The sequence below is a fragment of the Sesamum indicum genome, linkage group LG6 (assembly GCF_026168435.1).
Source record: "Sesamum indicum cultivar Baizhima isolate 11 linkage group LG6, ASM2616843v1, whole genome shotgun sequence".
Taxonomy (NCBI): Eukaryota; Viridiplantae; Streptophyta; class Magnoliopsida; order Lamiales; family Pedaliaceae; genus Sesamum; species Sesamum indicum.
Window position 1 is genome coordinate 27,723,707 of NC_142662.1, and position 27,576 is coordinate 27,751,282.

General features: G+C 36.4%; 7 protein-coding genes across 8 annotated transcripts; 4 read left to right on the forward strand and 3 right to left on the reverse strand.

The window, feature by feature from the left end:
- The first annotated feature begins 2,720 nt into the window (after nucleotides 1-2,720).
- LOC105163016 (gibberellin 2-beta-dioxygenase 2) lies at nucleotides 2,721-5,575 on the forward strand. Its single transcript, XM_011081214.3, has 3 exons — nucleotides 2,721-3,164; nucleotides 4,515-4,914; nucleotides 5,032-5,575. Exons 1-3 carry the CDS (start codon nucleotides 2,785-2,787, stop codon nucleotides 5,269-5,271), a joined length of 1,020 nt encoding a protein of 339 aa, XP_011079516.1. The 5' UTR covers nucleotides 2,721-2,784; the 3' UTR covers nucleotides 5,272-5,575.
- Nucleotides 5,576-7,535: 1,960 nt separating this feature from the next.
- LOC105163015 (putative pectinesterase 53) lies at nucleotides 7,536-10,183 on the reverse strand. Its single transcript, XM_011081213.3, has 5 exons — nucleotides 9,765-10,183; nucleotides 9,458-9,650; nucleotides 8,178-8,381; nucleotides 7,866-8,107; nucleotides 7,536-7,773 (listed from the first exon to the last, which is right to left on the reverse strand). The coding sequence occupies exons 1-5, from the start codon at nucleotides 10,082-10,084 to the stop codon at nucleotides 7,608-7,610; spliced, it is 1,125 nt and encodes a 374-aa protein (XP_011079515.1). The 5' UTR covers nucleotides 10,085-10,183; the 3' UTR covers nucleotides 7,536-7,607.
- Nucleotides 10,184-11,166: 983 nt separating this feature from the next.
- Nucleotides 11,167-13,433, forward strand: GOLS1 (galactinol synthase 1). The gene is made up of 4 exons (XM_011081210.3): nucleotides 11,167-11,804; nucleotides 12,140-12,460; nucleotides 12,582-12,716; nucleotides 12,807-13,433. The coding sequence occupies exons 1-4, from the start codon at nucleotides 11,475-11,477 to the stop codon at nucleotides 13,041-13,043; spliced, it is 1,023 nt and encodes a 340-aa protein (XP_011079512.1). The 5' UTR covers nucleotides 11,167-11,474; the 3' UTR covers nucleotides 13,044-13,433.
- A 601-nt stretch (nucleotides 13,434-14,034) lies between these two features.
- LOC105163014 (ADP-ribosylation factor) lies at nucleotides 14,035-17,420 on the reverse strand. 2 transcript variants are annotated; one of them, XM_011081211.3, is made up of 7 exons: nucleotides 17,266-17,420; nucleotides 16,322-16,477; nucleotides 15,492-15,562; nucleotides 14,855-14,974; nucleotides 14,501-14,619; nucleotides 14,327-14,408; nucleotides 14,035-14,245 (listed from the first exon to the last, which is right to left on the reverse strand). In XM_011081211.3, the coding sequence occupies exons 2-7, from the start codon at nucleotides 16,467-16,469 to the stop codon at nucleotides 14,240-14,242; spliced, it is 546 nt and encodes a 181-aa protein (XP_011079513.1). In that variant the 5' UTR covers nucleotides 16,470-16,477; nucleotides 17,266-17,420; the 3' UTR covers nucleotides 14,035-14,239. The 2 variants fall into 2 exon arrangements, with proteins under 2 accessions (XP_011079513.1, XP_088737944.1); XM_088881818.1 differs by having other exon boundaries at nucleotides 17,189-17,320.
- Nucleotides 17,421-17,908: 488 nt separating this feature from the next.
- GLB1 (nitrogen regulatory P-II-like protein) lies at nucleotides 17,909-21,345 on the reverse strand. The gene is made up of 8 exons (XM_011081209.3): nucleotides 21,022-21,345; nucleotides 20,888-20,933; nucleotides 20,699-20,726; nucleotides 19,062-19,149; nucleotides 18,730-18,797; nucleotides 18,571-18,640; nucleotides 18,315-18,350; nucleotides 17,909-18,209 (listed from the first exon to the last, which is right to left on the reverse strand). Exons 1-8 carry the CDS (start codon nucleotides 21,218-21,220, stop codon nucleotides 18,136-18,138), a joined length of 609 nt encoding a protein of 202 aa, XP_011079511.1. The 5' UTR covers nucleotides 21,221-21,345; the 3' UTR covers nucleotides 17,909-18,135.
- A 1,252-nt stretch (nucleotides 21,346-22,597) lies between these two features.
- Nucleotides 22,598-24,397, forward strand: LOC105163010 (dihydroorotate dehydrogenase). Its single transcript, XM_011081208.3, has 3 exons — nucleotides 22,598-22,836; nucleotides 23,811-23,885; nucleotides 24,090-24,397. Exons 1-3 carry the CDS (start codon nucleotides 22,684-22,686, stop codon nucleotides 24,249-24,251), a joined length of 390 nt encoding a protein of 129 aa, XP_011079510.1. The 5' UTR covers nucleotides 22,598-22,683; the 3' UTR covers nucleotides 24,252-24,397.
- A 601-nt stretch (nucleotides 24,398-24,998) lies between these two features.
- On the forward strand, nucleotides 24,999-27,334 carry LOC105163009 (GDSL esterase/lipase At1g09390). Its single transcript, XM_011081207.3, has 5 exons — nucleotides 24,999-25,334; nucleotides 26,175-26,360; nucleotides 26,447-26,604; nucleotides 26,691-26,961; nucleotides 27,048-27,334. The coding sequence occupies exons 1-5, from the start codon at nucleotides 25,049-25,051 to the stop codon at nucleotides 27,281-27,283; spliced, it is 1,137 nt and encodes a 378-aa protein (XP_011079509.2). The 5' UTR covers nucleotides 24,999-25,048; the 3' UTR covers nucleotides 27,284-27,334.
- Nucleotides 27,335-27,576: the final 242 nt, after the last annotated feature.

Consider the following 27,576-nt stretch of genomic DNA (forward strand, 5'->3'; position numbering starts at 1 on the left):
TAGAGTGTAATTAGGTAATGCATGTATGCATTATTATAATTCTATTTTATGGCCATCCAATTAATGTAGCTAGTCACATGAATGTGGGGATTCTTGTTCTACAACGGCCGGCCGGCAGCCAGCCACTAGTTATCAAATTATAATCACTGCACACTTTCCTTTGGATATACAGTAAAACCTCTATAAATTAATAACCTTGGGACCATGAAATTTTATTAATTTAGAGAGATATTAATTTATCGATAAATTAATATTTTATTAATTAAAAGAGAGACTTTTTAAATTCAACAAATTTAATATATATGTATTGAAAATAAATGAATTCATATATGTTTCATTGATTATATTCATGCATCAACCAATTCTTTGTAACTAATTAAATATATTCATGTATAATATCAATTCATTGTATACAATGAACTATTATATTCATGGACAAGTATCAATTCATTGAAATTGCTTAAAATTATACTTGTTTACATTAATTCGTTGCACTTAAATAACTATTATAGCCAATTAAATATATTAATGCATGATGAATGAAACATATGCTATATAAATCTCAATATGAAAATAAAATAATTCATAATACTCAACCATGTCTTCTCATCTAAAAGGCATGGCAAAATCATCCATGATCAAATGCGTAAAGCATTATAGACTTCATATTTAATATTTACAATTGTAATATTTATGAATTATTAATTTAGAGTTTTAATGGGACCTAATATTTATAAAGGAATTTTCTAAAAAATTATTATCTTATTATCTTATCGAATTTGATGATTTTTTACAAAGGCCCAAGTCGGGACCGGAAAATTTTATTATTTTAGAGAGTTTATTAATTTATAGAATATTAATTTATAGAGGTTTTACTGTATTCTTCTCTTTTATTCCTATGTTGATGATCAAGTTGGATAACTGCGCAATAACTGTGCACACACATTCTTTCTCTCTCTCTCTCTCCAATAATAATAATTAATTAAGCAACAATAAATAGAGAGATAGTAAGATCTAAAATAGGAGGAAAAAAAAAAAGGGATTAGTATTATTGTATATAGGCGAACAATCATTTCCCATGAATCTTATAATCTTTATTCTAAACCATTTTTTTTATAAGATAAGGTTTATGTCATAGAGAGATAGTAAGGTGAATATATGCAAGTTTTGGTGACATAATGAAACTCCACCACTAAGGAGTCAGTACCCATTCTTAAATAAATATTATATATATATATATATATATATAATTAGCCGGCCAAGAATGTATGAAGCATTATAATACATGCAAATGTTGGGAAACCCATAGAAAAGGTCGTTGGCTTCCCATAATAAAATTCATTACAACCGGGAAAAGTCGTGACACAGTTCCGACCACGTACGTTTTGGGATAGGTGAGAATAATTGAGGTAACTAAAAGCGTATGAACAATCTTATATATTTTTTTGAATGAATGTAGAGTTTTAAAGAGTAGTCGTGGGAATGTCAGAAAAGGTCAGCCGTTTTGGTGTCTGAAAATGCCGTGAAATAAGGGGGGGCAGGTCAGGGGGTTTCTCACATGTTGCAGCTTTTGTTTGCGGCTTGCATGTGGTGTGGTGGGCTTTGTGATTTATGATTGGCTTTTGGGTAAAGGAAATAATTAAATATAAATAAAGGTTTAAATTCCCAAAATGTGGGCAAGTGAAAGTCAAAGGTTAAACATAGAGTAGAATTGATTAATTGGTGCAAGTGTGAGCCCAGCAGCAACAGGAGGAGACGCGTTTTCCAATTGAATTTTGGTGACAAGAAAGTGGTAAAAAGTAGAATCCAAGGGGAGGGGACAGACGGCCGCTACAGTGTATTTTAACATCCGAGTCGGTGTGGGTGTTGCATTCACACACTCCTTGGTCAGACCTTTTCCCGTCCAACAGACATCGTCATCTCTGATTCGATTTCTTGGAATAAACATCAAAAAGGTATATATATTTTCTTGTCCCAAGATGGTTTAGTCGAGAGAGAGAGAGAGCGGTCACCAAACAGCTTTGAGTTAGCAGGCACTGGGTGTGTTTGATTGGATTAGTAAAACCCAAACGCCACATTGGCCTTATCAACATAATAACAAATTTAAGAAATTAATAGTTATAATAACATACTTTGAAGCTCTAATTGTTAGGGAAACAAAATTGTGGCCATATATACAACCAAATTAAATTACAAGTACTGTATTAGTGTTTTGATTTGAGTCAAATTAGCTGCTCATCCATCCAGAAGATTTTGCACGCGGGGAATCCATGTAATTGATATACACACAAGAGAGAGAGAGAGAGAGAAATACTTTCACTTTGAATATAAAAATCAAAGAACAAAGTTACTTGTGTGGACCAGTCAATTTACAACTATTAATTTCTCCACAAATTAATTAATTTATATATATATATATACGTATTCTGTCGGAACTCAATGGATTTTATTGTTGCTGCAGCATCATTAATTTCATTTCTCATCACCCCATATATATATATATATATATATACCAATTAATTATCTTCCTTGATTAAATTAATTATAGTTGTGTGTTTTTGTTTATCTTAATTCAAGAAACAAAAAAGAATCAGTAGCTAGTCACAAGTAGTGTTTTATATTTAATTATGAATAAAAAGATTTTATTTTATAAATGTTGTTATGAAGGCGGTGGGGGTCACCTCCCTACCTCTCTCTATTTAAACCCTCAAACTCAACCCAATACTTACCATTAACTTCAACACTTTTGCTGCTCTTATTCTTTTCATCATCACAATTAACAGAATGGTTGTCGCTTCTCCAGCTCCTCTGCGAACCAAAAAAGCTCGCCCCGCTGGGATTCCTGTCATAGATCTCAGTCTCGAGAGGTCAAAGCTCTGTGAATTGCTGGTTAAAGCATGCCAAGAATTCGGGGTTTTCCAGGTGGAGAATCATGGAGTTTCAAGAGAAATTATCTCCAGAGTTGAAAGGCAAGGGCAGGAGTTTTTCTCAAAGCCTGCATGCCAGAAGCAACGGGCCGGGCCTGCCGCTCCCTTTGGCTATGGCAGCAAGAACATCGGGTTTAATGGAGATAAAGGAGAGCTGGAGTATATTATCCTGGAAGCTAATCCTCATTCCATTTCTGAGAGATCCAAATCTATCTCCCCCCATCCTGCAAACTTCAGGTAATTCTTTCTTTCATTCTTCACCTTCATATTAAATAAACTTGTAGTGTTTCTATATATTTAATGAATTATGCAACTGATCTTGATCATTAATCCTGGACTTGCATGTACTAAATTCTTCTTTGGTTAGTCTGCATGCATTTTCTATTACAAATTAATTAATGTTTACTTTATATTTCAATTCAAATACGCTCAAACTTGGATAAAAATATGAGTACATGCATATATATATATATATATATATATTCCTGTATGTCACCAACCATGGAGAGTAGTGTTCAAGTCTTAATTTGACCTTTGGAACCAGTTGAATTTCAGAGCTTCCGTTGAAAAATCTACCAATTGAAATTTAAAAAAGTCGTTTTCTTGATTCATTCTTGATATATAGTTAATGCACTCATGCAACTATAATTAATTAATTAATAACAAGACCCATAGCAGTTTACGGCCCATTTCCGTTTCTTAATTAATTTATATTAATTATTCGTATCCATTAAATTAATTATTAGCGTGACCATAGGAATTGAGGCGTGTTATGCCATTTCCCTTGGAAAAGGCAGCAGTACTAATTAAATCTACCTACGTAGTACTCCACATTATAAAACGTATATATATATTAGAGGATACTTGAACGAACATAAATATATACATACTTGAGTATTAGCTAGGTATGATTAATATTTGCTACTCCATTGATTTATGCTGTTGCCCCTTTAGGCACATGGTGAAAAGGGCAGATTAAGCTCATGATATCTATCTATCTATATGATCCATTGGCTGTAATTAATGATAATGTCATGTTTAGTTGGTGTAGTTGGGGTCATAATTGAGGTTATTATGTGCAATTATAGCTGAATTATGGCATCAGCTCAACCCGGAAGTAAAGAGAGGGGTGGCTTTCTTTTCACATTTTCTGGCAAGGAAAACAGACAGATGAGTTTGAATTGGCAATCGGAATATTTGAATTGGTGTGTAGAAACAAAGATAAAGGATGAGAGCGGCTAGCTAGGCTATATATGTCGTGTAGTTTATGTGTCATGACTTGGGCTGGGGGTGCTGTGGGTAGCTAGCCAAAAAGTATCTGATGAGAGTAGTGGCCATTTGTCAACCCATCACTCATAATGGGACGGGATTCTAACTAAAAATGACAAAAGTCAATAGATGAATTGATGAGCTTCCCACTGCTAATGATGGAAACTAATACCTGGAAGCCAAATATGGGAAGACATAAAAAATTCTGCTGTCTTGTTTAAGGCAAACATGTACTATCTAGGTAATATTCAAAAGGGCTATGATTTTATATATTCTCATTATGACATGCTTTAACGCATTTGTGTTAATTATTTGCAGCTGTGCCGTGAATGATTATATAGACGCCGTCAGAAACCTGGCATGTGATATTCTTGAGATGTTGGCTCAAGGGCTATGGGTCCAAGATAAATCCATTTTTAGCAACCTCATCCGAGATCCAAATAGCGACTCATGCTTCAGGATTAATCACTATCCTTCACTACTCAATGTTGCTCATCATGACGATGATTGGATTAACCCCACCCCTTCATCCCAATTGTTTGATCATAATCATCCCAAAACTCGAATTGGTTTTGGAGAACATTCAGACCCTCAGATTCTCACAATCTTGCGATCCAACAATGTTGGTGGCCTTCAGATCTTGTCCCCAGATGGACTATGGGTTCCTATTCAGCCCGACTCAGATAAATTTTGTGTATTTGTAGGTGATGCCTTTCAGGTTAGTCTTTATAAGTTATTAATTATGTGACATTCCCTTTAATTTATGATATACAATATGTTATAGATATAACACTAATTGAATCATGGTTTTTGTAATTCATTTTATGAACTGCAGGCTATGAGTAATGGAAGATTTATGAGCGTGAGACATAGGGCGGTAGCAAACTCGGTGAAAGCAAGAATGTCAATGATGTATTTTGCAGCTCCAGCCCCAAATGCAAGCATATCTCCCATACCACAAATGGTGTCGTGTGAAAATCCAAGTCTCTACCGGCCTTTCACCTGGGCAGAGTACAAGGCCACCGCATATTCCTTAAGATTGGCTGATAATCGTCTCGATCTCTTTAGAAACTAGTTCACCATCCATCCGGAGTAATTAACTAGTTTGATGTATGTTTAATTAATGTTTGGCCATTAATTAATTGGCATGGATTAGGAGTAGGGCCCAGCTAGGTAGGTTGTACGTACGTAGTTGCACATGTAAATGTTGCATACATGTTAATTTAAAGAAAAGAAAAGTCAAGAATGTGCATGTACTGCTCATAATAGATATGCATAGGTTAGTTGAAGGGCAAAGTTTTGATGTGAGTGCTGCCCTCGTCTTCTTCAATTGGCATGCAGATAAATGATCAATCTAAAATTCTTTGGCAACTGTCAAATTACTCTACTTTGATTAAACCTAATTCGCCAATGTTTAGCAGAAGAGACACACATACATATATATATATGTATATTATGCGTTGCAGTACTTTCCTCATGAGTCACAATCATAATAAATTAAGTAATCGACCTAATTATACTCTCTCTCGAGAACTAACAAAGGACTAATGGGCCATATAAAACTTGCCCAATTATTAATTGTGTGATATATATATATATATATATATATATATAGGGTGGTTAATTATGTCCCTAAGCACATCAACATGACAGCTATTGCTTGCTATTGTCTAATCAATTTGACGGTTCAACTACGATCATCAACATATTATATATATAAATATTTATATCTTCAGCCGTTGCATTAAGAAACAGGAGCTATTATATATACTAATTGGTATCATGTCTACATCACTTGCTTTAATACTGATTTGAGCACAAAATGATCGCTGGATTAGGTTCAATTTGAGATCTTTAGACCTTGATTTTGCAAGCTTTAAATTGAGGATATGCAAAATAAATTGTTAGCATTTAAATGCTCAAATTAGTACTTGATTGGGAAAACTAATTAAAAGCACTGATAAAACAACAAACCAATGTGTATTCCAATTTCTCTTGTGTATTGATGTAATTAAAAGTTATTCTTTATATATTAGGATTTTTGTATTAATAGGCGACCTCCTCCAACCCTAGGGAGAAGGCCCAACCTTCACGGACTCCAGGTAGCTACCTGTCACCCTGCCTAATAGATGGCGTTATCCTCACGAATAGGGGTGGTTCCCTGCCCGTCGATGGCTCGAGGTTGCTTGTACTTCTTGGACCTCTTCCCCATTATGTGGATGGCACCAAGACGGGGGTGTGGAGGCTCGTAAGCTTCGACCTGGTCACCACTGGCCCTTCATTAACTCAAGCTCTCTAGATGTGCAGCAAACTCCGAGGGCCTATAGGTTTCTTGGGTCCTTTACCTGACTCCAGGCTTTTGACTGGTCTGTAGATTTTTAGGGGCATCAAATAGATAGTATATTAATTATTAATTTGGGTGAGTACGTACTTGTCAGTTCTCATTGTAGCTTAATTAAGTGAAGGTGGGTGTGAGTGGCCTTCAACGTCGAAGACGTGACAATTTAACAGTATTAATTAATAAAGTACCTCTCTGTATATGATGACAGTGCTTTAATTATGTGGTGGAGAACCCACAAAATCTTTGGCATGTGAGTTTGCTCCTGATGATTATTGGAGAAATTTATCATACAAAATAATTGAATTATTTGTCTCTCCAGAGCCAATAAATCAAGCAAATTGATATATGGGATTTGACTGTGACATATACACATTAATTGTTTCTTTTTATGCTTAAAGCTTTGTTAGTGACATTTTGTATTTTTGTGTTAGTGACATTTTGAATAAATGTGCCACTTCTTATCATTGTAGGACCAAAAACTGCATTTTTTTCCTAAAAAAAATGACAGATAAAATTGAAAAGTTTAAGATTAAGTAGATCACATGCAAGACATGAGATAGTTTCCGACCAGTTTAGCTTTTCTCCTAAATGTGTTATTTAATTAAATAACTAGGGTTGTTTAATATGAGAATAAGTGAGTTGGTAAGCAACTCCATTTTCCATGGGAGAAATAATTAATAGTAATGATGAAAAATATGGAATAATTGAAGCATTTGGAGATGCTTACTTGTTTTGGGAATTTGACGAAGCGTTTGGTGCATTAGGATTCTAATCTAATTATAGATAAAAACATGATTGCATGATCATCTCATCACATGAGTGCAGATGATGATGGATGCAGATGCCCACAACCACAAGTAGTGTTTGTTTTAGATACATTTGTGAATCTAAGACGACAGATGTAAAAACACATGCACTAATTAATTATCCTTGTTGGGTTTTAATAATTAATTGGGGGTGTAAGTGGAGTAAAACGTCCGAGCTGTTGCCCCAATTACTTCATACTAAATAATATCATTCATTTAGACACAACATAGTGTATAAGGTAATTTATTTAAATAAATGATTAATTAAAAGGGATAGAGTGAAGGGTCCATAAGCCAAGTGTCACCGTCGATATAATAGGTGCCAATAAAAGGCAGGGCCTCCTGGTCGGTGAGTGCTCTCGCCCACGGCACTCGCCCCGTCAGGTTAGATCCGGGGCCGCTGCATTTGTATTCTCCATAGTACACTTTCCTGTGTATAAATGGAAAAAATAGAGATTGAGTTACAAACAAATAACAAAGATATATAAGTAGGTAGTAGGTAGTGCGTGCAAAAGTACTGACTGGTGGCGTGATTGTTTGCCCCAATCACTCCATCCTTGGGGGAGAACAATCTTGTCCATGAAACTGTAAGAAAAGATGACCCGGGAATAATCGCCCCATGCTCGTCCAAGGTAAATGGAGCCGCCACCGCTCCCCGTTAAGCTACAGTTTTTGAATGAAAATCCACTTGATATTGATGAATTTGAGCGCTTTTGAGCTGTGACTGACGCCACTTTCTTGCTCACCGAATTCAAATAGCACTTCTGCATATTCATTACTAATTTATTATACATAACTAGTGTTTTTAGTATCAGTTAAAAATGAATTAATTACCTCGTAAAGTGATGTTCCGTATCCAAATATGAAATCAACGGAGCCCTGTATGAAGCAATTACTAAAATAGTGAAGCCCCTTGTGATCGTATAGCGTGTCTTGACTCCCGTAGAAACTGCAGTTATAAAACGCGGCCTTCGTCCCCGATATCCGCAGCGCCACCGCTTGTTCCCCCACCCTCCCCACCACGTGTGGGGCCGTGTTCTGCACTTTCACCAAACCCACCATTTTCTCTTACTCCTCTATTTACTCTACATTTATTAGCCCATCTTTCAAAACAACCTCTCTTTTTTTTCATTCCCATAATCTCCACTTGGGCTTAAAAACAAATACTATTTTTATTATTTTAGCATAATTACACCGTCCTCTATTGAGATTTGATATAATTACATATAAATTTTCTATTTTTGAAAAATTATATTTACTGTTTAATTTTTATTTTCATCTAATAGACAGATCCATTGATTAGTTAAAATTCACAAAATTTGCTGATATATAATTGACTTATTACTACTTATTATAGGTCAAGTAATAAATTTTTCTTGACCAAACTACCTTTATAACGGTGAAAATTTACTTTCTCATATGCATTAGTGCGTGAAAATGTATAATGGTAGTTTGATCAGAAAGAATTTATTTTGATATGCAATAAATCAATAATAAATCAATTTGAGGGTAAATTTGGATTTTTATTCAAGTTTTTTTTTTTACTTATATTTAGCAAATATTATAAATTTTGACTGATAAATGAATTTATTTATTAGATGAGAACAAAAATTAGGAGTACTAAATATAATTTTCTAAAGCACAAAAATTACAGTAAAACTTAGAGATGAAGGGTGTGATTATCCCAATTACATTTAGTTGGAAGACTAAAATATTGCAAAAGAAGATTATTGGAGCTCGAGTATGTATAGTTGAAATGAATTTTGTACCTAATTGAATTAATAAATGGTGGTGCAGAGTTCCTGAGCTAACCCGTGACTCATCATGTCCTTCCATCTCAATAATCTATCTATGATTTATATATAATATGATGGATCATGAATCATATTATATATAAAATTTAATGAACATTTTTTTATATTATGCAAAGTAGATGAAGAATGTGTAATGGAATTCCTCAAATCACATGCAAACAGACCAGCTACGTATATTATAATACTCTAGTGGCAAAATTAATTAGATATCCTTTTCTTTTTAAATTAAAAAAAAAAAAGACTTATGAATATATATATATATAGAGAGAGAGAGAGAGAGAGAGATATAGATATATATACCTCAAAATTGACGTTAATGGCTATAAAATAATCTGCATCAACGGCGACAGTAGCAGTTTGAAATGTCCTGAGCGGTGTCCCATCTCTTCCACTTACCGTAGAAGCGGTGTCGTTTCCTGTGATGGTTGGAGGATGGCTCCCGTTTCCTACAAATGTTATAAACCGCATTGTTCTTGGGATGTTCACCTTTTCCCTACGTTATTAATTTATAATTACATATACATAAACATGCAAATATAAGATGCATGTGATGATTGATTAATTAATGTTATATTACAACAAATTAGGTATATAGGTAGGTACGTACCTATAAACACCTGAATTTATACGTATCAAGACCCTGCGGTTATTGTATAAAGGGATGGTGTTGATTGCTTGTGTAATGGTGTTGAAATCAGCTGTGCCGTCTTGGCTAACACTTATTTCCATTCTGTTTATCTCAGCCATCCGCAGGCGGGTGGTGATTGATGATTGGGTGTTGAAATTCTTGTAACTTTGGAGGTGCGAGGATAGGGATAGGGAAGCGGGAGTTGAGAGGAGGAATAAGAGAATGATGGGTTGGAATAATGGATGCGTGAACATGATATGGGGGTGTGTGTGGAAGGGTAACAAGAGTGGACAATTCATACTAAATAACAATGCTGGACAGGAGATCTAGGTCCCAATTACCATTACCATTTTGAAGGCCATATATGATATGAGCGAGGTCCATGAAATCAAACTTCAAAGGATATATGATGATGATGATGATAGGGAGTGGATGTTAGCTGTATTCCATCTGATTTAAGAGGTATACGTCCACCACGACATGCTCTAGTGGTGGGTACAAACTACAAACATTTAGAAGACGAGCAGTAGGATTTTTGTACATGTCAATACTGTCAACTTCCAAATTCCCTTTCATTAATATATATATCTATATATCGTCATATTGGAGAAAGGGCGACGTCACTCCATACAAATTCACGATCAAAGGAGCACCACCATCATCATTAATGCCTACCCATTTCCATTCTTGGATATAGCCACTGATTATATCTTCCGTTTCCTAATTATTTTCCCTTAAAACTTAATAATTATGAGAAGATGCCAAAAGTAATATATCTTGTTTCAGCTGCAAGGCATGTGACTGAAAGCAGGCCAATTGCAATGAGTAGTGTGGAGGGATACATTAATGTCCCGATGGGCCTCTCTGGATGGACCTCTAAGCCCTCCAACTCAACACTAATTATGCATTTGAGGATGGGTTGAGTGCGAATCAAGTCTCTCCCTCAACTCCATTAACAAGTTGTAAATGTATGTTGGGCTTGGGAGAGAACACCGCAAACATAGCAACTATTTAGATTCCACACTCACCTCCTCTGCTTCTTTTTCTTCAATTACATTTACACCCTCCTCCGACAACTTGTGCAAATAAATCACTCACATATTATTTGTAAATTAGGAGACGTGAAATATAGGTGATTTCTTTGTAATATCTCATGACAAATTATTATTATTATCTCTTTTCCTTTCAAATCGTATAATATCAATATGTCACCAAACTAATTTATTTTAGATTGAAAATTAAAATCTCAACTTAATTTGTATGGTGGAGAGATGAGATGAGAAGAGAAATCCCGTGAAGTTGAACCAAACATCTTCATTCTACTCACAGTCACAGGCGGGCGGACATCAATCAATCGCTCACTCCTCTTCTAGCCTCTTCCAATACTCCAGAACCTTCCTATCACCCCACTCTCCACCCTTCCATCTCATCATCCCCACACGCGTCGCCCCACCATCCTAGATGATGATCCTACCACCAAAAATACAAACCACTCCCACTCTCTCTATATAACCACCACCTCTTCCCCATTCCTAACTCCGAGAAAAAACAATTAGGCCTTTCATTCTCTCTTTCCACCCAAGAGGAGAAGAATCCCAATCTGTTTTCTATCCCAAAAACATATATCCTATATACAAACAAACATAATTTCCTCATATTCGCCCTTATCTTGCTGGGTTTTTTTCAAATATGGCCCCTCAACATGTTTCCGCCGGAATTAAGGCAGTTGACTCCGCCAAACCGGCCGCCCTGCCAAACAGGGCTTATGTCACTTTCTTGGCGGGCAACGGGGATTATGTTAAAGGCGTTGTCGCCCTAGCTAAGGGGTTGAGGAAGGTGAAATCCGCTTACCCTCTTCTGGTGGCTGTGCTGCCTGATGTCCCCGCCGACCACCGCCGCCTATTGCTAGACCAGGGCTGCATCGTCAGGGAGATTGACCCCATTTACCCGCCGGAGAACCAAACGCAGTTTGCCATGGCGTATTACGTCATCAACTACTCCAAACTCCGTATCTGGGAGGTACGTACGTGGATCATAAAGGAGCTCTGTGTTTTCCACGTGTCCACGCGTGATATTTCTTGATTCCCACACATATCAAATTAATCAAATTTTTTATCCCCGAGGGAAAGGACCCTAGTTGCATGGATGCCCTAGTCGTGCTTGACAAATGATCTTCTTATGCATGGCCATGGGGATAAATATGGAACTATTGATTAATTGAATTAAAATAGCTATTCAGTGCAAGATTCTCTTCTCTCTTTTTTTTTTATTTATGGAATAACGAATATATGTGCCATTTACTCCAATTATTGGTTGGTTTTTGTGTAACGCGCTGTTTCATCTTGGGTGTGCAGTTTGTGGAATACAAGAAGATGGTGTACTTGGATGGTGATATCCAAGTGTATGATAACATAGATCATCTGTTTGAATTGGAGGACGGGTATTTCTATGCGGTGATGGATTGTTTCTGTGAGAAGACATGGAGCCACACCCCCCAATACAAACTTGGCTATTGCCAGCAGTGTCCGGAAAAGGTGAGATGGCCATCAGAGATGGGCCATCCACCTGCTCTTTACTTCAATGCTGGCATGTTTGTGTTTGAGCCCAATATATCTGTTTATGAGAAGCTCTTGTACACTCTCAAAATCACCCCTCCCACTCCTTTTGCTGAGCAGGTACGTATATATATATATATGTAATTATAATAATATGTTTACCTGATTCTTGTTATGAAAATGTTGCAATTTTTTTGAAGGGTCGTCAATTTTATTTTGCTGGGTTGAATTTATATGGCAGGATTTTTTGAACATGTTCTTTAAGGACATCTACAAACCGATTCCAAATGTGTACAATCTAGTTCTTGCCATGTTATGGCGGCATCCGGAGAATGTTGAGCTTGACCAAGTCAAAGTTGTTCACTATTGTGCGGCGGTGAGTGTTCAATTGCAAGTGTATGGTTTTCTTCTTGGGATTTGTATTGGTACTTAATGTCTGACTTCAATTGTTTGTATACATATGTAGGGCTCGAAGCCGTGGAGGTACGCCGGAACGGAAGACAACATGCAAAGAGAAGACATAAAAATGCTGGTCAAGAAGTGGTGGGACGTCTACAATGACGAAAGTTTGGACTCCAAGAAACCAGTGGTGCACAATGATGGAGCTATGGAATCGGGGACGTTGCAGCCTTTGATTGCAGCAGCTATGACTGAAGCCAATGCCCCAGCTGTGAAATATGTTGCGGCCCCTTCTGCTGCTTAACACCCCAGCTGTGTGTGGTATGTTGCGTCCCCTTCGGCTGCATAACACCCAGGAGGTGGCTGTACCAGAGCTCGTGTATATGTTAGAGAAAAAGAAAAAAAAAACGGGAAAAAAGGGCAATCTTTTGGCTTTCCCAATTCTTCGGAGGAGAAACATGGCTATAAAGGGTCATTGGAGGGCTAAAAGTTGTTGTAGTTTTGGTCTTTTGATTATTTTGGATCGTTTGTTTATCCAATCATGTAATTGGAAATCAACCGGTTGCTGCTAATTCTAAGACTAGGTATTGAGTTTCTGTGTTGCCTTTGAGTGGTGTTGGTTGCACTTTAAAAGTTTAATGGAATCCATAATTCTCTTCTTCCATAGCAATAAACTCTGGATGCTTGCTTATCACTTTTATCTTCAACAGAACCCTAAATTTGGAAATTTTTCATTGCAGAAACTAGGGGCAATATGGAGGCAGGAGACCTTTGGAACTGTTAAATGATTTGAACATTTCTGTACCGTCTGCCGGGTTGATGTTTAAACAAAAATATAGAGCAATATGATGTTGGGCATAGCGGGCAATGACACACGGAGGACCACAACTCGTCTAGGTGCATGTTCCAAGGCTTTCTTTTAGGTATACTATTTAACTAATCACTCTCAGTCATAGTGAACATCAGAAGCTTCTAACCATCAAGGAAAAGAACAATCAGATTCTCTAACCTGAAACTGTTCCATGCTATCATCACTATGCATTTACTAACTTCTGAACAAGTTAATTGGTTCATTTTAACAATCATTGACTTTTTAAGTTCAAAACCAATTGTAAATCGTTTGTCTCCTACTAGCCATCTCAACAGAGCAAGGGCGAGCCAGCAATTCTTATAATTAAGCATCATGGACTATGTAAAAGTTTAAGAATGCCCTCAAAGTGAAAGCATTGTAACCTGAATGTAAGCTCATTGCCAAGTATGGTCCTAAGCTCACAAAATAAGGAGAGGCCATGAAGTTTGACAAAAATCTACAATTTATTGAGAACTGCAAGGGAAAGATGACAATGTTTCTTAACAGGAGTCAAAATATGATAATGTTTCGTAAAAGGAGTCAAAATATGACGGTTTCTTAAAAGGAGTCATGGAAGACACATAAAGCTTCAGCAAGACGCAACAAATAAAAGAAGGCCTATGATGCATTTTCCCCTTGGACTGAGGGCTTCAAGCCTGCAAAACGCATTAAAAGGATTTTACTAACATAGACAGCTTAACTAAGCACCTGAAAGATTAAGCCTTTTCAAGTCCTACCTTGTTAGCAATGTTGTTTGAAAGCCAGTCCAGCCCCTCGTACAACCCTTCACCAGAAGTTGCACATGTGCTCTGGATGTACCTGCAATTTGGATGCAATATTTTGGGGTGGTCAAATGAAGATGCCTAACCTAGTAAGAAAAGGTAAAAATAAGGACATGAAAAGCATTATACCAATGGCGCTGGCGGAGGGAGTGAAGACCCAGCTTGTCAGTTATTTCAGCAGCATTCATTGCGTTGGGAAGATCTTGCTTGTTGGCAAACACCAGGAGAACAGCATCCCTCAATTCATCCTAACCAAGGGAATAGGCCAAGGTCAAAAAGTGGTAATGACAGGAGACTGTCAACTCCTACGTCATACAAGCCTTAGATTGGTAGAAATGAAATCATAACATCCACTATTCCAGGTTTGTTACAGAAATTTCACTTTTTCATCTTATTCTAGTCCCCTTCAATCCACCCCCCAACCCAACTGCACAAAAGAAAGAAAAGGGAAAACAAGGAATGTAACATTCGGGCCTCTCTTACCTCATTCAACATCCTGTGCAGTTCATCCCTTGCTTCAACAACACGGTCTCGGTCATTACTGTCAACAACAAAGATTAGGCCCTGAGTGTTCTGGAAATAATGCCTCCAGAGTGGACGGATCTGCATGGTAGTAAATACATCAAATTTGGACCAATAGTTCAAACTTGAAACTTGAAGGCACACAGGTTAACAATCAGCACATGAATGCCAATGCCAATGTACCGCAATGAATCTCTTGTTGAAATTGTTCAATAATATCATTCCTATTGTGAGCTTTTTAACAAACTTGTGAGGTAGCAAGGACGGCAAAGTTATGATTAAGAAGAGCAAGAACAGAAGAGGAATTCAAGCTTGTGCTACGTGCACCTAAACATTTTAACATACACGCACACACCAAAAGGCTACATTTGGCCTTTTGCTCTTCTTCATAAGTTGAGTAATTATAGTTATGACTAACTAAAACAAAGAACCAATACAGATAGACCGTCTGAAAAGCAGGACAACAAGGTTATTATGATTCATCAACAATGCTGATTGGCAAATTGATACTGAATTTGTTTCCCGGGATTTTTGTGGAGGCAGTTGATCACATGGCACTTCAATGTATTAGGAGGAAGAAAGAACTGGAAATGCATACCTTGTCCTGGCCCCCAACATCCCAAACAGTGAAGCTAATGTTTTTATATTCCACAGTCTCCACATTGAATCCTGAATAAACAATATGCCGGCCTTTAGATGAAACAGTTCTCAAACCAACTTAAAAGTTTGAGATATGATGAAGTTAAGTATCTGGTAGGATTCATTCCAACAATAACTATCAAACTTATAGTCGCTGCTACAGCAATGCCAACAACTGAAAGACAATTACACTAGTAAAACAACATCTACTAATAGACAAATATTAAGATTATAAAACTCAAGTAGACTAATAATTCAATTATTCATGCTGTAACAAGGAAAACTGAGATCTGGCCATTTTCTTCATAGAATAACTGAAGCTATCATAAATCAAAAATGAAAATGATGCTCCGACATTGTGACCAGATTGAATTTGATAAGACGAGAATCACTCATTTACAGGCTCCCTTTGGAAACAGTTAACCTCAAAGTGGGTGGACTTAATCAACCAAACAGGATAATCTATACCAACTCATGTGATTTTATGGCTGTTCTGTATGCTATCATGAACATATGCACTCAACTCAATCTAGTGACAGTAAGGAACGAAGCAGAACATATAATCGCATAATACTGCAGGAAACAAAAAGAATATGCACAGGCGTAGACTCACGAGAGTTAAGGATTTATAGCAAGACAAAATACAAGAAAATTCCAAGAATTCCTGGATGAGAGGAACTAGAACTCAGAAAGAGCATCGAAGACGATCATGTCAGCAGTAAGTTGTGATAGTAATACTGATAAACTGATAAATAAGGAAAACGAACACATTATTAGCCAAAAACTCACCAATAGTAGGAATTGTGGTGACAATTTCTCCAAGTTTGAGCTTGTAGAGAATGGTAGTTTTACCAGCAGCATCAAGACCAACCATTAATATGCGCATCTCTTTCTTGGCAAACAGCCGGCTGAAAAGCTTGGTGAAAGACAACCCCATCTCTGCAACTGCCATGCAGTATAAGGTAAGAGTACAAAATTAGCTCCAAATCACCTCATACAAACAAGTGATAATGATAATGATAAAGCTTTATTTTACCACAAAAGTAGTGTTTTCTGTCTGATAATATAAAAATACAGCCGGATTAGTATCAGAACATGGCGACTGTCTCATGTGAAGGCATTGTTTGGTTGCTAATATACATGCCAATAAAAAGATAATACTTAAGATCACCACAATTCGAATCTGCTAAAGAGCCCGCTAAATCCTGTACTCATAAAAAGATGAATCATGCCAACAAGAAATGGAGAGGACATGCAAACGATCTAGGCTGACAACGCATCAAGGACTGTCACACTACAATCTACACCTCATAAAATACTTGTATTTTCCAAATATTCAAGCAGGGACTATCAAACCCGACGTATCCGGAAAACATACTCATCCAGTTGAGTGAGGAAACACGAGATCTAAGATGAAGGTGATCAGATCGAGCATCAGACAGAAAAATTACAAACAATTAAAGTAAAAGGAGAAGTAGAAATTAGAATTCCATTTCAAAAAATCAGAAAAAAAAGAAAGTGCATAAACAATAACGATTTCAGAAGACGGAGGGCGAGGATCTATAAATTAATCGACTCATAATCTCGTCAAATATAACCATGAATGAACACATATCAAGAAAATGAGAATGAGTTGAATGAAGTGATGAACAGCACCTAGGGTTTTTGAAAATCTGTTACAAGGAGTAAAAATGGTAGAAAAATCAGAGAGGGTAAGGTGGATAAATACATACATTGAAGAGGAGCGGTGTGGATTGAGCGGAGTAGAGATCTCTCCAACCAGCAAAGAACGAGTCGTCTATTGGCGTATTATCTGAGCAAAGACGATATTTATAGTGCGGGTATTCATTTCGAGTCTTATTAGCGATACATATAATAATAATTCTTTTGTTCCTTTTTCTACAGCCAACCCACCTCCAATTTCTTTTTCTTTTTCCTCCGAAGAAATTTATAATACAACAATGTAAATAATTCATAAATCCAAAATGATCTATCAACCTATATATATATATATATATAATACTAAAAACAAACAATTTATATTTAGTTTTGGAACATAGATTTTGTTTATGTCATGTATATTTTGATTTCATGTTTCTTTTTAGTACATCGTGTTTGGGTTGGAGGAGAAATTAATGCAAATGGGCCGAGGACTTGAGCTTCTCGGAAGGTTATTTGCGTGGCGTGTTTCTTGTCAACCTGTATAGTATTGCTGCTTACGAGATGCAACTTACCTCAAGATGGTGAAAGAAAAACAAAAGTGGTTGATTAAGAACCTACGCATCCAAAGCCCAAAAAATGTGGTATAACAAGACACCCTGCATATTCAACAAATACGACTCTGAATGCTAAAATACAACTACTTACATCCATAAATTATGAAAAAACTCTTCCCACCTCCACACCAGCATATTTTATTAAATATTCATTTGAAAATTGTGCAACAATGCATATGCTACAGGATAGACTAGCTCTACTTCTTCTTCATCTGTTCTATTGCAAGACAGGGTTATAGCATAAGCTTGAGTAATATCTCCAGAGCAACTACCACTAAAGTTTAAAATTCCCAACTGAGGCAGCGGACTCAAAGTTCATCTAGAAACTCAAGCCGAGGATCCAGCAGAGAACATATCAGCCCTTCCTCCTGTCATTCTCTCAGCTTTTTCTCCACGCTCACCTGAATTAGTGTACCCCCAACGTCATATAAAGACAAAATAAGAGACAAACAAATAAAAGCAACAAAGTCTATACAGTATTGAAGATTCCTATTCTCCTCATTTACCTGTGCGAACTCTTATTATATCTGACACAGGAGTCACTGCACCAAATAACAGAACCAAAGAGCAATCAAGTCAAGCAACATTTATTTCTCTGTAGCACTCAATGATGGAAAAAGGAAATAGAATGGATGGAATAATGAGTTCCTGAGGATCAGAGTCCTCAAGACAACTCTAAGTTTGTAGCGGACAGCAATTGCTATTAAAAAATTAGCACATCATTGAAACCATATACTATAAAGTTCAATTCTATCATCTTACGGAAAATCTTGCCATCACCGATTTCTCCAGTTCTTGCCTCCTCTATTATCTTTTGAATGACCTCTTCAACCTAAGCCAAGAAAAGTTGAAATTAGCAATTTTCGATGAAGTTCAGGTGGAGAAAAAGTGGATGCTTAAATGTATTTCACAATGCTATACCTGATCTTTGCTCACAACAACCTCCATCTTAACTTTCACAACAAATTTGTCTTCAGAAAATTCAGAGCCTGAGGACGGCTGAATATTAGATGCATGAATTCAGGATAAGGCTTAGTTAAATACAATAAATGAATCCCATTTTAGTAACGGTTTTGAGAATGGAGTTAACATATCCAAAAACCTCTCTGTTGTCCCCCCACCCCAGGCAAGCATAACATGGTTTTGGGGTACAGTAGGTACTATCTCCTCCCTGGGGCTACAGTAACATGAGAAATGCATTTATATGATTAAGCCTTACAATATGAACTCTGAAAAATTATGCTTCAACATACCAGCATGTCTTTCTGTCGAGCCACCTTGAGCACCAAAGCCCCGTACATCAGAAACTGTAACCCCACGAATTCCCATTTTCAGCAAGGCCTTCATTATCATCCAGTAAAATTCTTGAGAAGCAAATCAATTTTCTCATAATACAAAACAAGCAATGAAGAACACATCTAGCTTAAAGAAATTCTGCTTTGGCATAAACTGATATGGATGGGTGTTCTAGGTTCAAGGGTAACAGTAGTTTCTTATGCTTTAAAATGGAATGATTTTCATTAGCATACTGTTTGAAAGTAAAAAGCCCACTATAATGACATTAGATCTTTCAGGAAATGATGATTAGAAAACAATCTCTCCCTAAGGCTAATGTCCGAAGTAAGAGATCTATTTGCCACCAATATAATGCACTAATTGGAACATTAGTAAGCATTATGATATCATGATGAATGTATGTCAGCATATTCAATATGCCAGTGGCGTTAATATTTCTATGAAAAGCTACACGTATTGAGATAGTGCTCGTGATATTTCTCCACAAGATTTGGTCTATGACCACCCTTCAAAATTCTTTCTAAGGTATATAAAGCATACATGTATACTAAACAAGAACAAGCCCTTGGCCAAAAATTCTCTAAATTGAGGTGACTTAAAACAGAGAAATCAATTAAAAGGCAGTAAAATTGAATAATCTCTTGAAGTCCACTCCAAGAAACATTTGTAACATGATAATAAGGGTTCAATCACCACTAAATGTTTTGAGGAACCATCTGATTTAATTCGTTCTCAATAGCCATGAAATGATCATCTTAGGGTGATCCTTTTGTCGACGGATGCTCCTATTACACTTGTAGATTATGGATCTACTACCAGAAATTCAATGCGTGATTTCAGCATTCAATGTGTATTCCTGAATAATCTCATTTTTCAATTATTCAACCATTTCATTTTACCAAGTTCAATGTTAGCCAGATTAGTCAACATTTATATGTTTCGATGCAACAAGAAGATGTTATTTGTAACAAGTAGTTTTGTTGGTTGGTTAATTGGTCACATTTTATTCATGAAATGGCTTGGATTGGTATTAGTCTGGATACGGCAAAATCAATCTATTAGATCGAATAAGTACCAGGCCTGAGAAAACCCCTGTATGGCTTCTTCGATTTCTCGATAAAGAGAAATATGACCAACAGTGGTTCGAATGTATATAAAAAGAATTTCTTTTTTTATACTTGTTACTATTAGATAGTGTCCATAAATCTCACAATAAGTGCCTAAAGATTAATCCTAACAAATATGAGAACTACATATGTTATCTATGCAAACTACACTACAAACGAGAAATTTCTTTGGCTTATGAACCAAAAATCCGACTTAAGATTAGAGCTATCTATGGAAAAACGAAAGTAGATGGATGCATGAGCAATGGGGATATCTGTGCAGCAAAACAGAGTTGAAGAAGCTTTACTATCAGATCACTAGGGTTTGAATAAATAATCTGCATGGATGGGCCAACTTGAAATGAAAAACGAAAACAAGGAAGCCTTAAATTTCACGAAACCAAAAGAAATGAAAAAGGAACCACTACAAAATTCAGCACATGATCCAGGCTGTACTCCAGCAATTGAAACAATTCAGTAGTCCTTACCGAAGAAACCTGCGGGATCCTCCAGGGTCTAAATTCTCATAGGTCCAGCAGCACCATGTGAAAAAATCACAACATCAAGAAGCATCAGCATTAGGGAATATAGAAACCTCGACTGACAGGCAGAAACACGAGGGAAGGTGAATATATTCAAGAAAATTTTCAGAAAGAAATATAGGACGAGAATTAGACCTTAGAATGGCTTCAACTTTGTAGAACTTGGCGTCAGGTATGTAATCTAAAACATAAAAACCATTCGACAAACAGTTGTGAGTTTAAATTGAGTAAAAAAGAAGGTAACAAGAATATGGGTGTGGTTGGCGGACCTGGAGAGTTGTGGGCTCTAACAACGGGAAGAGAAGAAGCATTTGCAGAGCGTTGGAGGGTGAGAGTGAGTTGAGAAGGGCGGAATAGAGTGAGGGCAGGGGTGAGTGATAAGGAAGGAAATTTAGGGAAATGTTGAAGAGGAGAGTGAAGGGAGTGGGCGTTGAGGGCGGTGGATATGGGAATTGAGGTAGAGGCCATGTTGAAGGAGCGGAGGAGTCGAGGAGGTGCGATTTCAGTCTAAAGTCTGCAAGTGCGGTGTGATGCGCGGAGGCGAGGACGACCTGCACGCCTTTCTCAATCTCACCATTGCGAATATAATATAATATAATAGCATTTTATTTTTAGCCAGTGTGTGTGTGTGTGTGTATTCTCAATTTCCCATTCCACCCCTCCAAATCCAATCTCCCTCCCTCCAAAATTAACTCTCAAATGTAATTTTAAATTCCAGATAAAGAAAATACAAATTTTGTATCTCTAAAATTATTATCATTTAAATAGTAGTTACATGTAATTATACAAAAATAAATAGGGAGTACTGCGTCTCTCTTTTTACTTTATATCTAATTTTCAGATTAAAAATATGTAAGCTATATATTTTTATTTATTATTAAATTAAACGAAAATCTTACTTTAAGGTGCCACAACAATATTTATATCAATTTGGAAAATCGTGTCATTTGTTTTATGTATATTTGTAAATAATAATAAAATTAAAAATAAAAAGTTTATTAGTTTCTTCTTATTAAAATAAGATTAAATTACGATGAGCTCCCATAAAATTTTGATATATTTACAAATACTCCTTATTTGTCGAAAAATTACTAATATTTTTCTCATTTCAATAGTTGTCCAACAATTACTCTGATTTGTTAGTCTTTGTTATATTTTTTATACATTGTTTATGGTGCATTCACCAAAATGTACTTATGAATTTTTAAAATTTTTTTTATGGATTAATTGAACATTTTCTTTAAAAGTTTTTATTTAAAAATACATAATAAGTTAATAATTTACCCTATCTAATAATTATATAATTTTATAAAATATTAAGGCGTCTTAATAATTTATCAAATTACAAGAGGTTATTTGCAATTATACATACCCACAGTGAGCTCGTTATAATTTACCTTCAAATCTAAATATATCAATTTATCTTCTCTCATTGATCGATATTCAATCCCTATTATTTATGTTTTTTGTTGTTGTAATGAACGATATTCATTAAATATAAAGTTATAAAATATTTTGTTTTAATAAAAATTAAACCGTAGGGGTCTGATTACAAAATACATATATTTTAAGAACATAATCATACTGTGAAAAATCTTAGGAGAGCTACTTATAATTTAAATAAACCTTGAGGGAAGTTTATATAATTTATAAATAATCTACCAGAAAATAAAGAATTTGGAAAAAATCCCCTATACATTATTATTTACTACAGACGGGCATTGTAATTTCACTTTATTTTTAAAATTATGCACTTGAAAAATTAAGATATTTTAATTTATTTTTCAAATATTTATATGTTTTTTGCAAATGTAATTTGGCAAAGTTGTGTATCCAACTTCACTTATTTTGTTGCACTGCTTTTATTTATTTACCATTTCAAGAGTTTGAAGGGGGAAACCGCAAAGTGACTGATCCTGCTCTCCAAAACAATGGCTGCCACCCAGGGACTGGAAGAAGATGAAGGCTTTGTTTACAGGATTAGCACCGCCCAGGAGTGGGAGGAGTTGCAGAGAACCCGCGCCACCTTTGGTGGAGATCTTGACAAATCAACTGGTTGCTTCCACCTCAGCAAGCTCCATCAGGTTCTTCTTCCTGTTACCCTATCCCTCAGCTTTCTCGCACATATCCCCCCCTTTCTTTTTTCCCAGTCATTATAATAGGAATTTTAAATGATTAATGCAATACTTTTTTGGAGGTTGATTTTTGTATCACAGTTCCCTGTAACGATACCTTTTTGTGCTTTTGATTCTGTAAGCGATTCATTCTGGACGTTGTGACCAATTTCCCTAGCTGGGAACGTTTAGCTGATAAATTTTCTGTTACAAAAGATTCTCAAATAAGTTTTGATTTAGTGAAACCATAAGTCTAATTATGCTTTATGATGCACGTAATTCAAACTCTTATGGACATTCTTTGGAAGGAAATTACAGTTTTAACTCCATGACAAACTGCTGTGTGCGAGTTGTTTCGATCTACTTATTTAGCAATATCTTCGGCTGATAACATTCATCTCATGGAAGGACTTTTGCTTATGACTGAGTTTTACAAATTATCATGTTTACATGCCTTTTGGGTGCCTTAGGATTTTCAACTAACATTCTTTGATAGAAAGCATGTGGAATTGGGGATTTTTTCTCAAAGACAAGTAAGCAACAACTCCAGAAATAATCTTTATACTGATTGCTTTAAATGCCAATATGCTATGTTACGATTTGTTGTGCTGAAATAACTGAATGAAATAAAATACAATCATCATGTTGTTTTAACAGCCAAAGTTTCCTTCTTTTCATTTCCTTTTCCAATTTTTACTGTTGCACTAGGATTTGCTGCTCGTAGATATATATACTTTTGCTAGTGATATAGTATCAGTTTTCGGGATGGATTTTTAGTCAAGCCTGGATCTTGGTTCTCTCTTTCTTTCTTGCCCCCTGCCCCCCTCTCTCTGTTTTTCTCTCTCATTTGTTTGTTTGTGGACATTTCTATAGTTCCATGGAGTCCCAGTTTACTTCAAATCTTGAAATTAATTTTGCAATTTGTTGCGTTCTTTGACCTGCAGGTCCAATCAACTTTGCAAAATTTTTTCTTGAATGTTAAGGAAGACCTATACCTACTCCAGATTGATGCTAAAAAGGTACTTTTACCGAATAACCTATTGGCTCATATAGCTCTACATGTGTTTAGTCATCTGAACTGGATACCTTTTATTGACAACATAAACTAGATGGATGGTTTTTTGTTATCTGTTAGATTGTATTGCCTGTAGCAAAGCTGTTCTATTTATATTTATATCACAGTACAGTATGTTTTATGATCTAACAAGTATTACCTATTGCAGCTTGGAAATGGTCTGATTTATGAAGCTGTGGACGAATCCAATGTATTTCCCCATTTCTATGGTCCATCTCGAAGTTTTAGTCCTCTTCCTCTAGATGCTGTCGTGAAGGCTGAGAAGCTGACCATCTCGGACGGCAAATTTAAGTGCAGCTTGCTGGATTGAATTATGTTTTTTTAGTTGTAATAAGAGCTTCGGTTTTTACTTAAAGTTGTAGTTATTCTGTATTGTGTTGCTTTATTCATATTCAGTTGTATGATAAATAAAAATGATTTCAGAACGCAAGATTTCTAGGGGAAGTATTGTTTTAAGCATTGCCTTTACATGTCTTAAAGAAACACATCTGGTCTAAAGGAAAGGTATGCACATATGATTAAAACATGAGAGCCTCAGATATGGCTCAATTCTACAGAAACAGCCTACTATGGAAGACTCAGCTCTGCATAAGGTTGAAAAGGTTCTTGACAAGAGGAGGAGATTGCTCAGTTCAATGAGAATCTGGGTGAAGGTCTGAATTCAAGCTCCTTTGACTGAATCCAGAGTGTAACCACTAACTGGTTAGTAAGGAAGTTGGAAAAAAAAGGAGAGGAGAATTACATGCTTCAAACTCTACATTCTTCTGGCATGTTAGATACTTACTTTTCAGGCTTTATCTACTGAATCATCGAACAAAGTGATCCTCAGACTAAATCAGTAAGTGGGTCTGGACGGTTTGGTGTATCTGTCAGCTGAATTATGGGGAAGAAGTCATATATTTGGATGGGATTGCGACAAAATGCATTGTTCCACCATCAAGAGGGATGATTCATTCACCACATAATGACATCCATTTTAGTGGCCACTGACCACATTGCCAAAACCTACCAAAGAATTAAAATATCTATATTTGCTTATATATTCATTCTCGTGTCACATTAGTTAATTGTCATCCTCTGGCAGAGCCATATATTTAAGCCATTCGCATGATGGTTAATGTGACAAGTTTTCTTCTCACAGCAAAAATGCCTCGTGACCAGGAAGTCCTCTTGTTTGCTTTCCTCGCATTCCTTGCTCTTATTTGTTGTCTCCCTTTTGTTGCTTGTCAATGCAACAAAAATCCAGTGATTTTCAATTTTGGGGACTCAAACTCTGACACTGGTGGCTATTCAGCTGCACTGGGATTCAACTTCGGATATCCTGACGGGCGCGCCTTCTTCCATCAACCAACTGGCCGACTATGTGATGGACGTTTAGTCATTGACTTCCTGTGTAAGCTACAAACACTTTGATCACCATATTTGTCTAGTTATTGTGACTGAGAAGTATTGTGGTATCGGCTTATGGATATGACTCTGATCTTGATTTGCAAGCCTATTGAATTTCCGGACGGTTACCGTTCATGCCTGTCTGCCATGGTTTATAAGATACTGTCTACGTTATTGATTGCTAACTTTGTATTTTAGCATCAGCATGCCTGCTAATTGTAGTAGTCTGTATTATTCTGATGATTTTGCACCCGTGAGTGGCAGAGATTCTGTGTTGATACAGCCTGGAAAACCTTTCTCTCCTCCTCTGTTTTATTCCTTTTTTCTGTTGTCTGAGGTGATGCACAAGTTGCATGTCGTATGCATGTATACCATGGAAAATTGCTCTCTCTAATTAAAATGGCTCGTGATAGTTGCATCTTGTATGCATGTGTACCTCCCAAAATCGCCCTCTATAATTAAAATGGTTCATCATGGTTGCCTGTTTGCCAGCATATACTTTTTGCTTATGCTGCCTATTGAACCTGAACGGAGTGTTGTATAGTCCGTGCCCGAAAGTAGATCAATGTAATTTGATGGCTTTTATGTTGTGCATCCCGTGAACCACCACCCGTACCATTTGAAGAAATTCCAGGGGATAGTCACATCAGACAGCCAAAACATCACAAATATCATGAATCTAATAGTTTATTTTTCCAACATCAACATAATCAAAGGGTAAAGTATTTCTAAGTGATATCCTTTCAACTTGCAAGTATGGATAGTTCCAACAAATAATAGCTGGATGGCATCACTACTAAAACACACTCTTACATCCTTCACATACTTCCCTGTTAATTCACAGGTGAAAGTCTGAAGACCAATTATTTGACTCCTTATCTGGACTCATTGGAACCTAACTTCACAAATGGTGTTAATTTTGCGATCAGCGGCTCAGCCACTTTCCCAAGATACGTCCCCTTCAGTTTGGACGTTCAGGTTCTTCAGTTCAGACGCTTTCACAACCGCTCTCTCGGGTTCCAGTCTAAGGGTACATATTAGCACCTTATGAATTTCAAATTATTACTGCTTTGAACTACGTACTTAATGTTTATCTTACACAAAACACTGCATCAGGTTTCAAAAATCTGGTTACCGAAGAGGATTTCAGAAACGCACTTTACACAATTGATATTGGACAAAATGATCTAACAGCTGCATTTAACTCCCTCTCATATGCTGACGTTGTTGCAAAAATCCCTTCTTTCATCTCTGAAATAAGGGATGCTATGTGGGTATGCTCATTTGAAAAAATTCTCCAGTCATTTGTTGTGTTATAGTCTATAATATGCTCATCAACATCATAGTGTAATGCATGCAGGCAATATACCTTGTTGGAGGAAAGAATTTCTGGGTGCATAATACAGGGCCACTGGGTTGTTTGCCTGAAAAGCTTGGCACGAGAAAAACCAACGCCACAGATTTTGATAAGTATGGATGCATTAAGTCTCTGAACGATGGTGCAAAAGTATTCAATGCCAAGCTAGACGGTCTTTGTCAAGAACTGCGGCAACAGATGAAGAATGTTAGTATTGTGTACGTGGATATGTACTCCATCAAATATGATCTCATTGCCAATTCTGCTGCGTATGGTGAGTGCTAGAAGTAGTATTTCTCTTTTGAGTAAGTCGTAGTGTTTTGGGCCTCATGCAAAGCAGCGTGGGTTATGAATGAATAGGTTTCAAGAATCCACTAATGGCATGTTGTGGGTACGGTGGAGCGCCGTACAACTACAATCCGGACATCAAGTGCCGGGACAGAGGATACGAGGTGTGCGAGCAAGAGTTGGCATACATAAGCTGGGATGGAGTTCATTACACGGAGACTGCCAATGCAATTATTGCCTCTAAAATACTCTCGACCAACTACTCTGTACCTCCTCTTGGCTTCAACTTCTTCTGTAACAAAGCTTGAACTTTCTGCAAATTAAAGCAATCATCAATAAAAGGAGTGTTGTTGGATTAACGACTGCAAGTAAATTAGTGTATCCTTGGTATTATATATTTTGGTAGTAATGGAAAGCAAGCAGAATATGAATGGATTTATGGATTATAATTAGTGATGCATACTGGTTCTTGCGTACGTACTAATCCATGTGTGAAAACTCCATATATTTGGTCTATTTTAAGCATTTATCTAAAAATTGTTTATGCAACTCGGAATAAATTAAGGTTCACTTTTTTCGTGAAATATGTTGAGAAAGATTA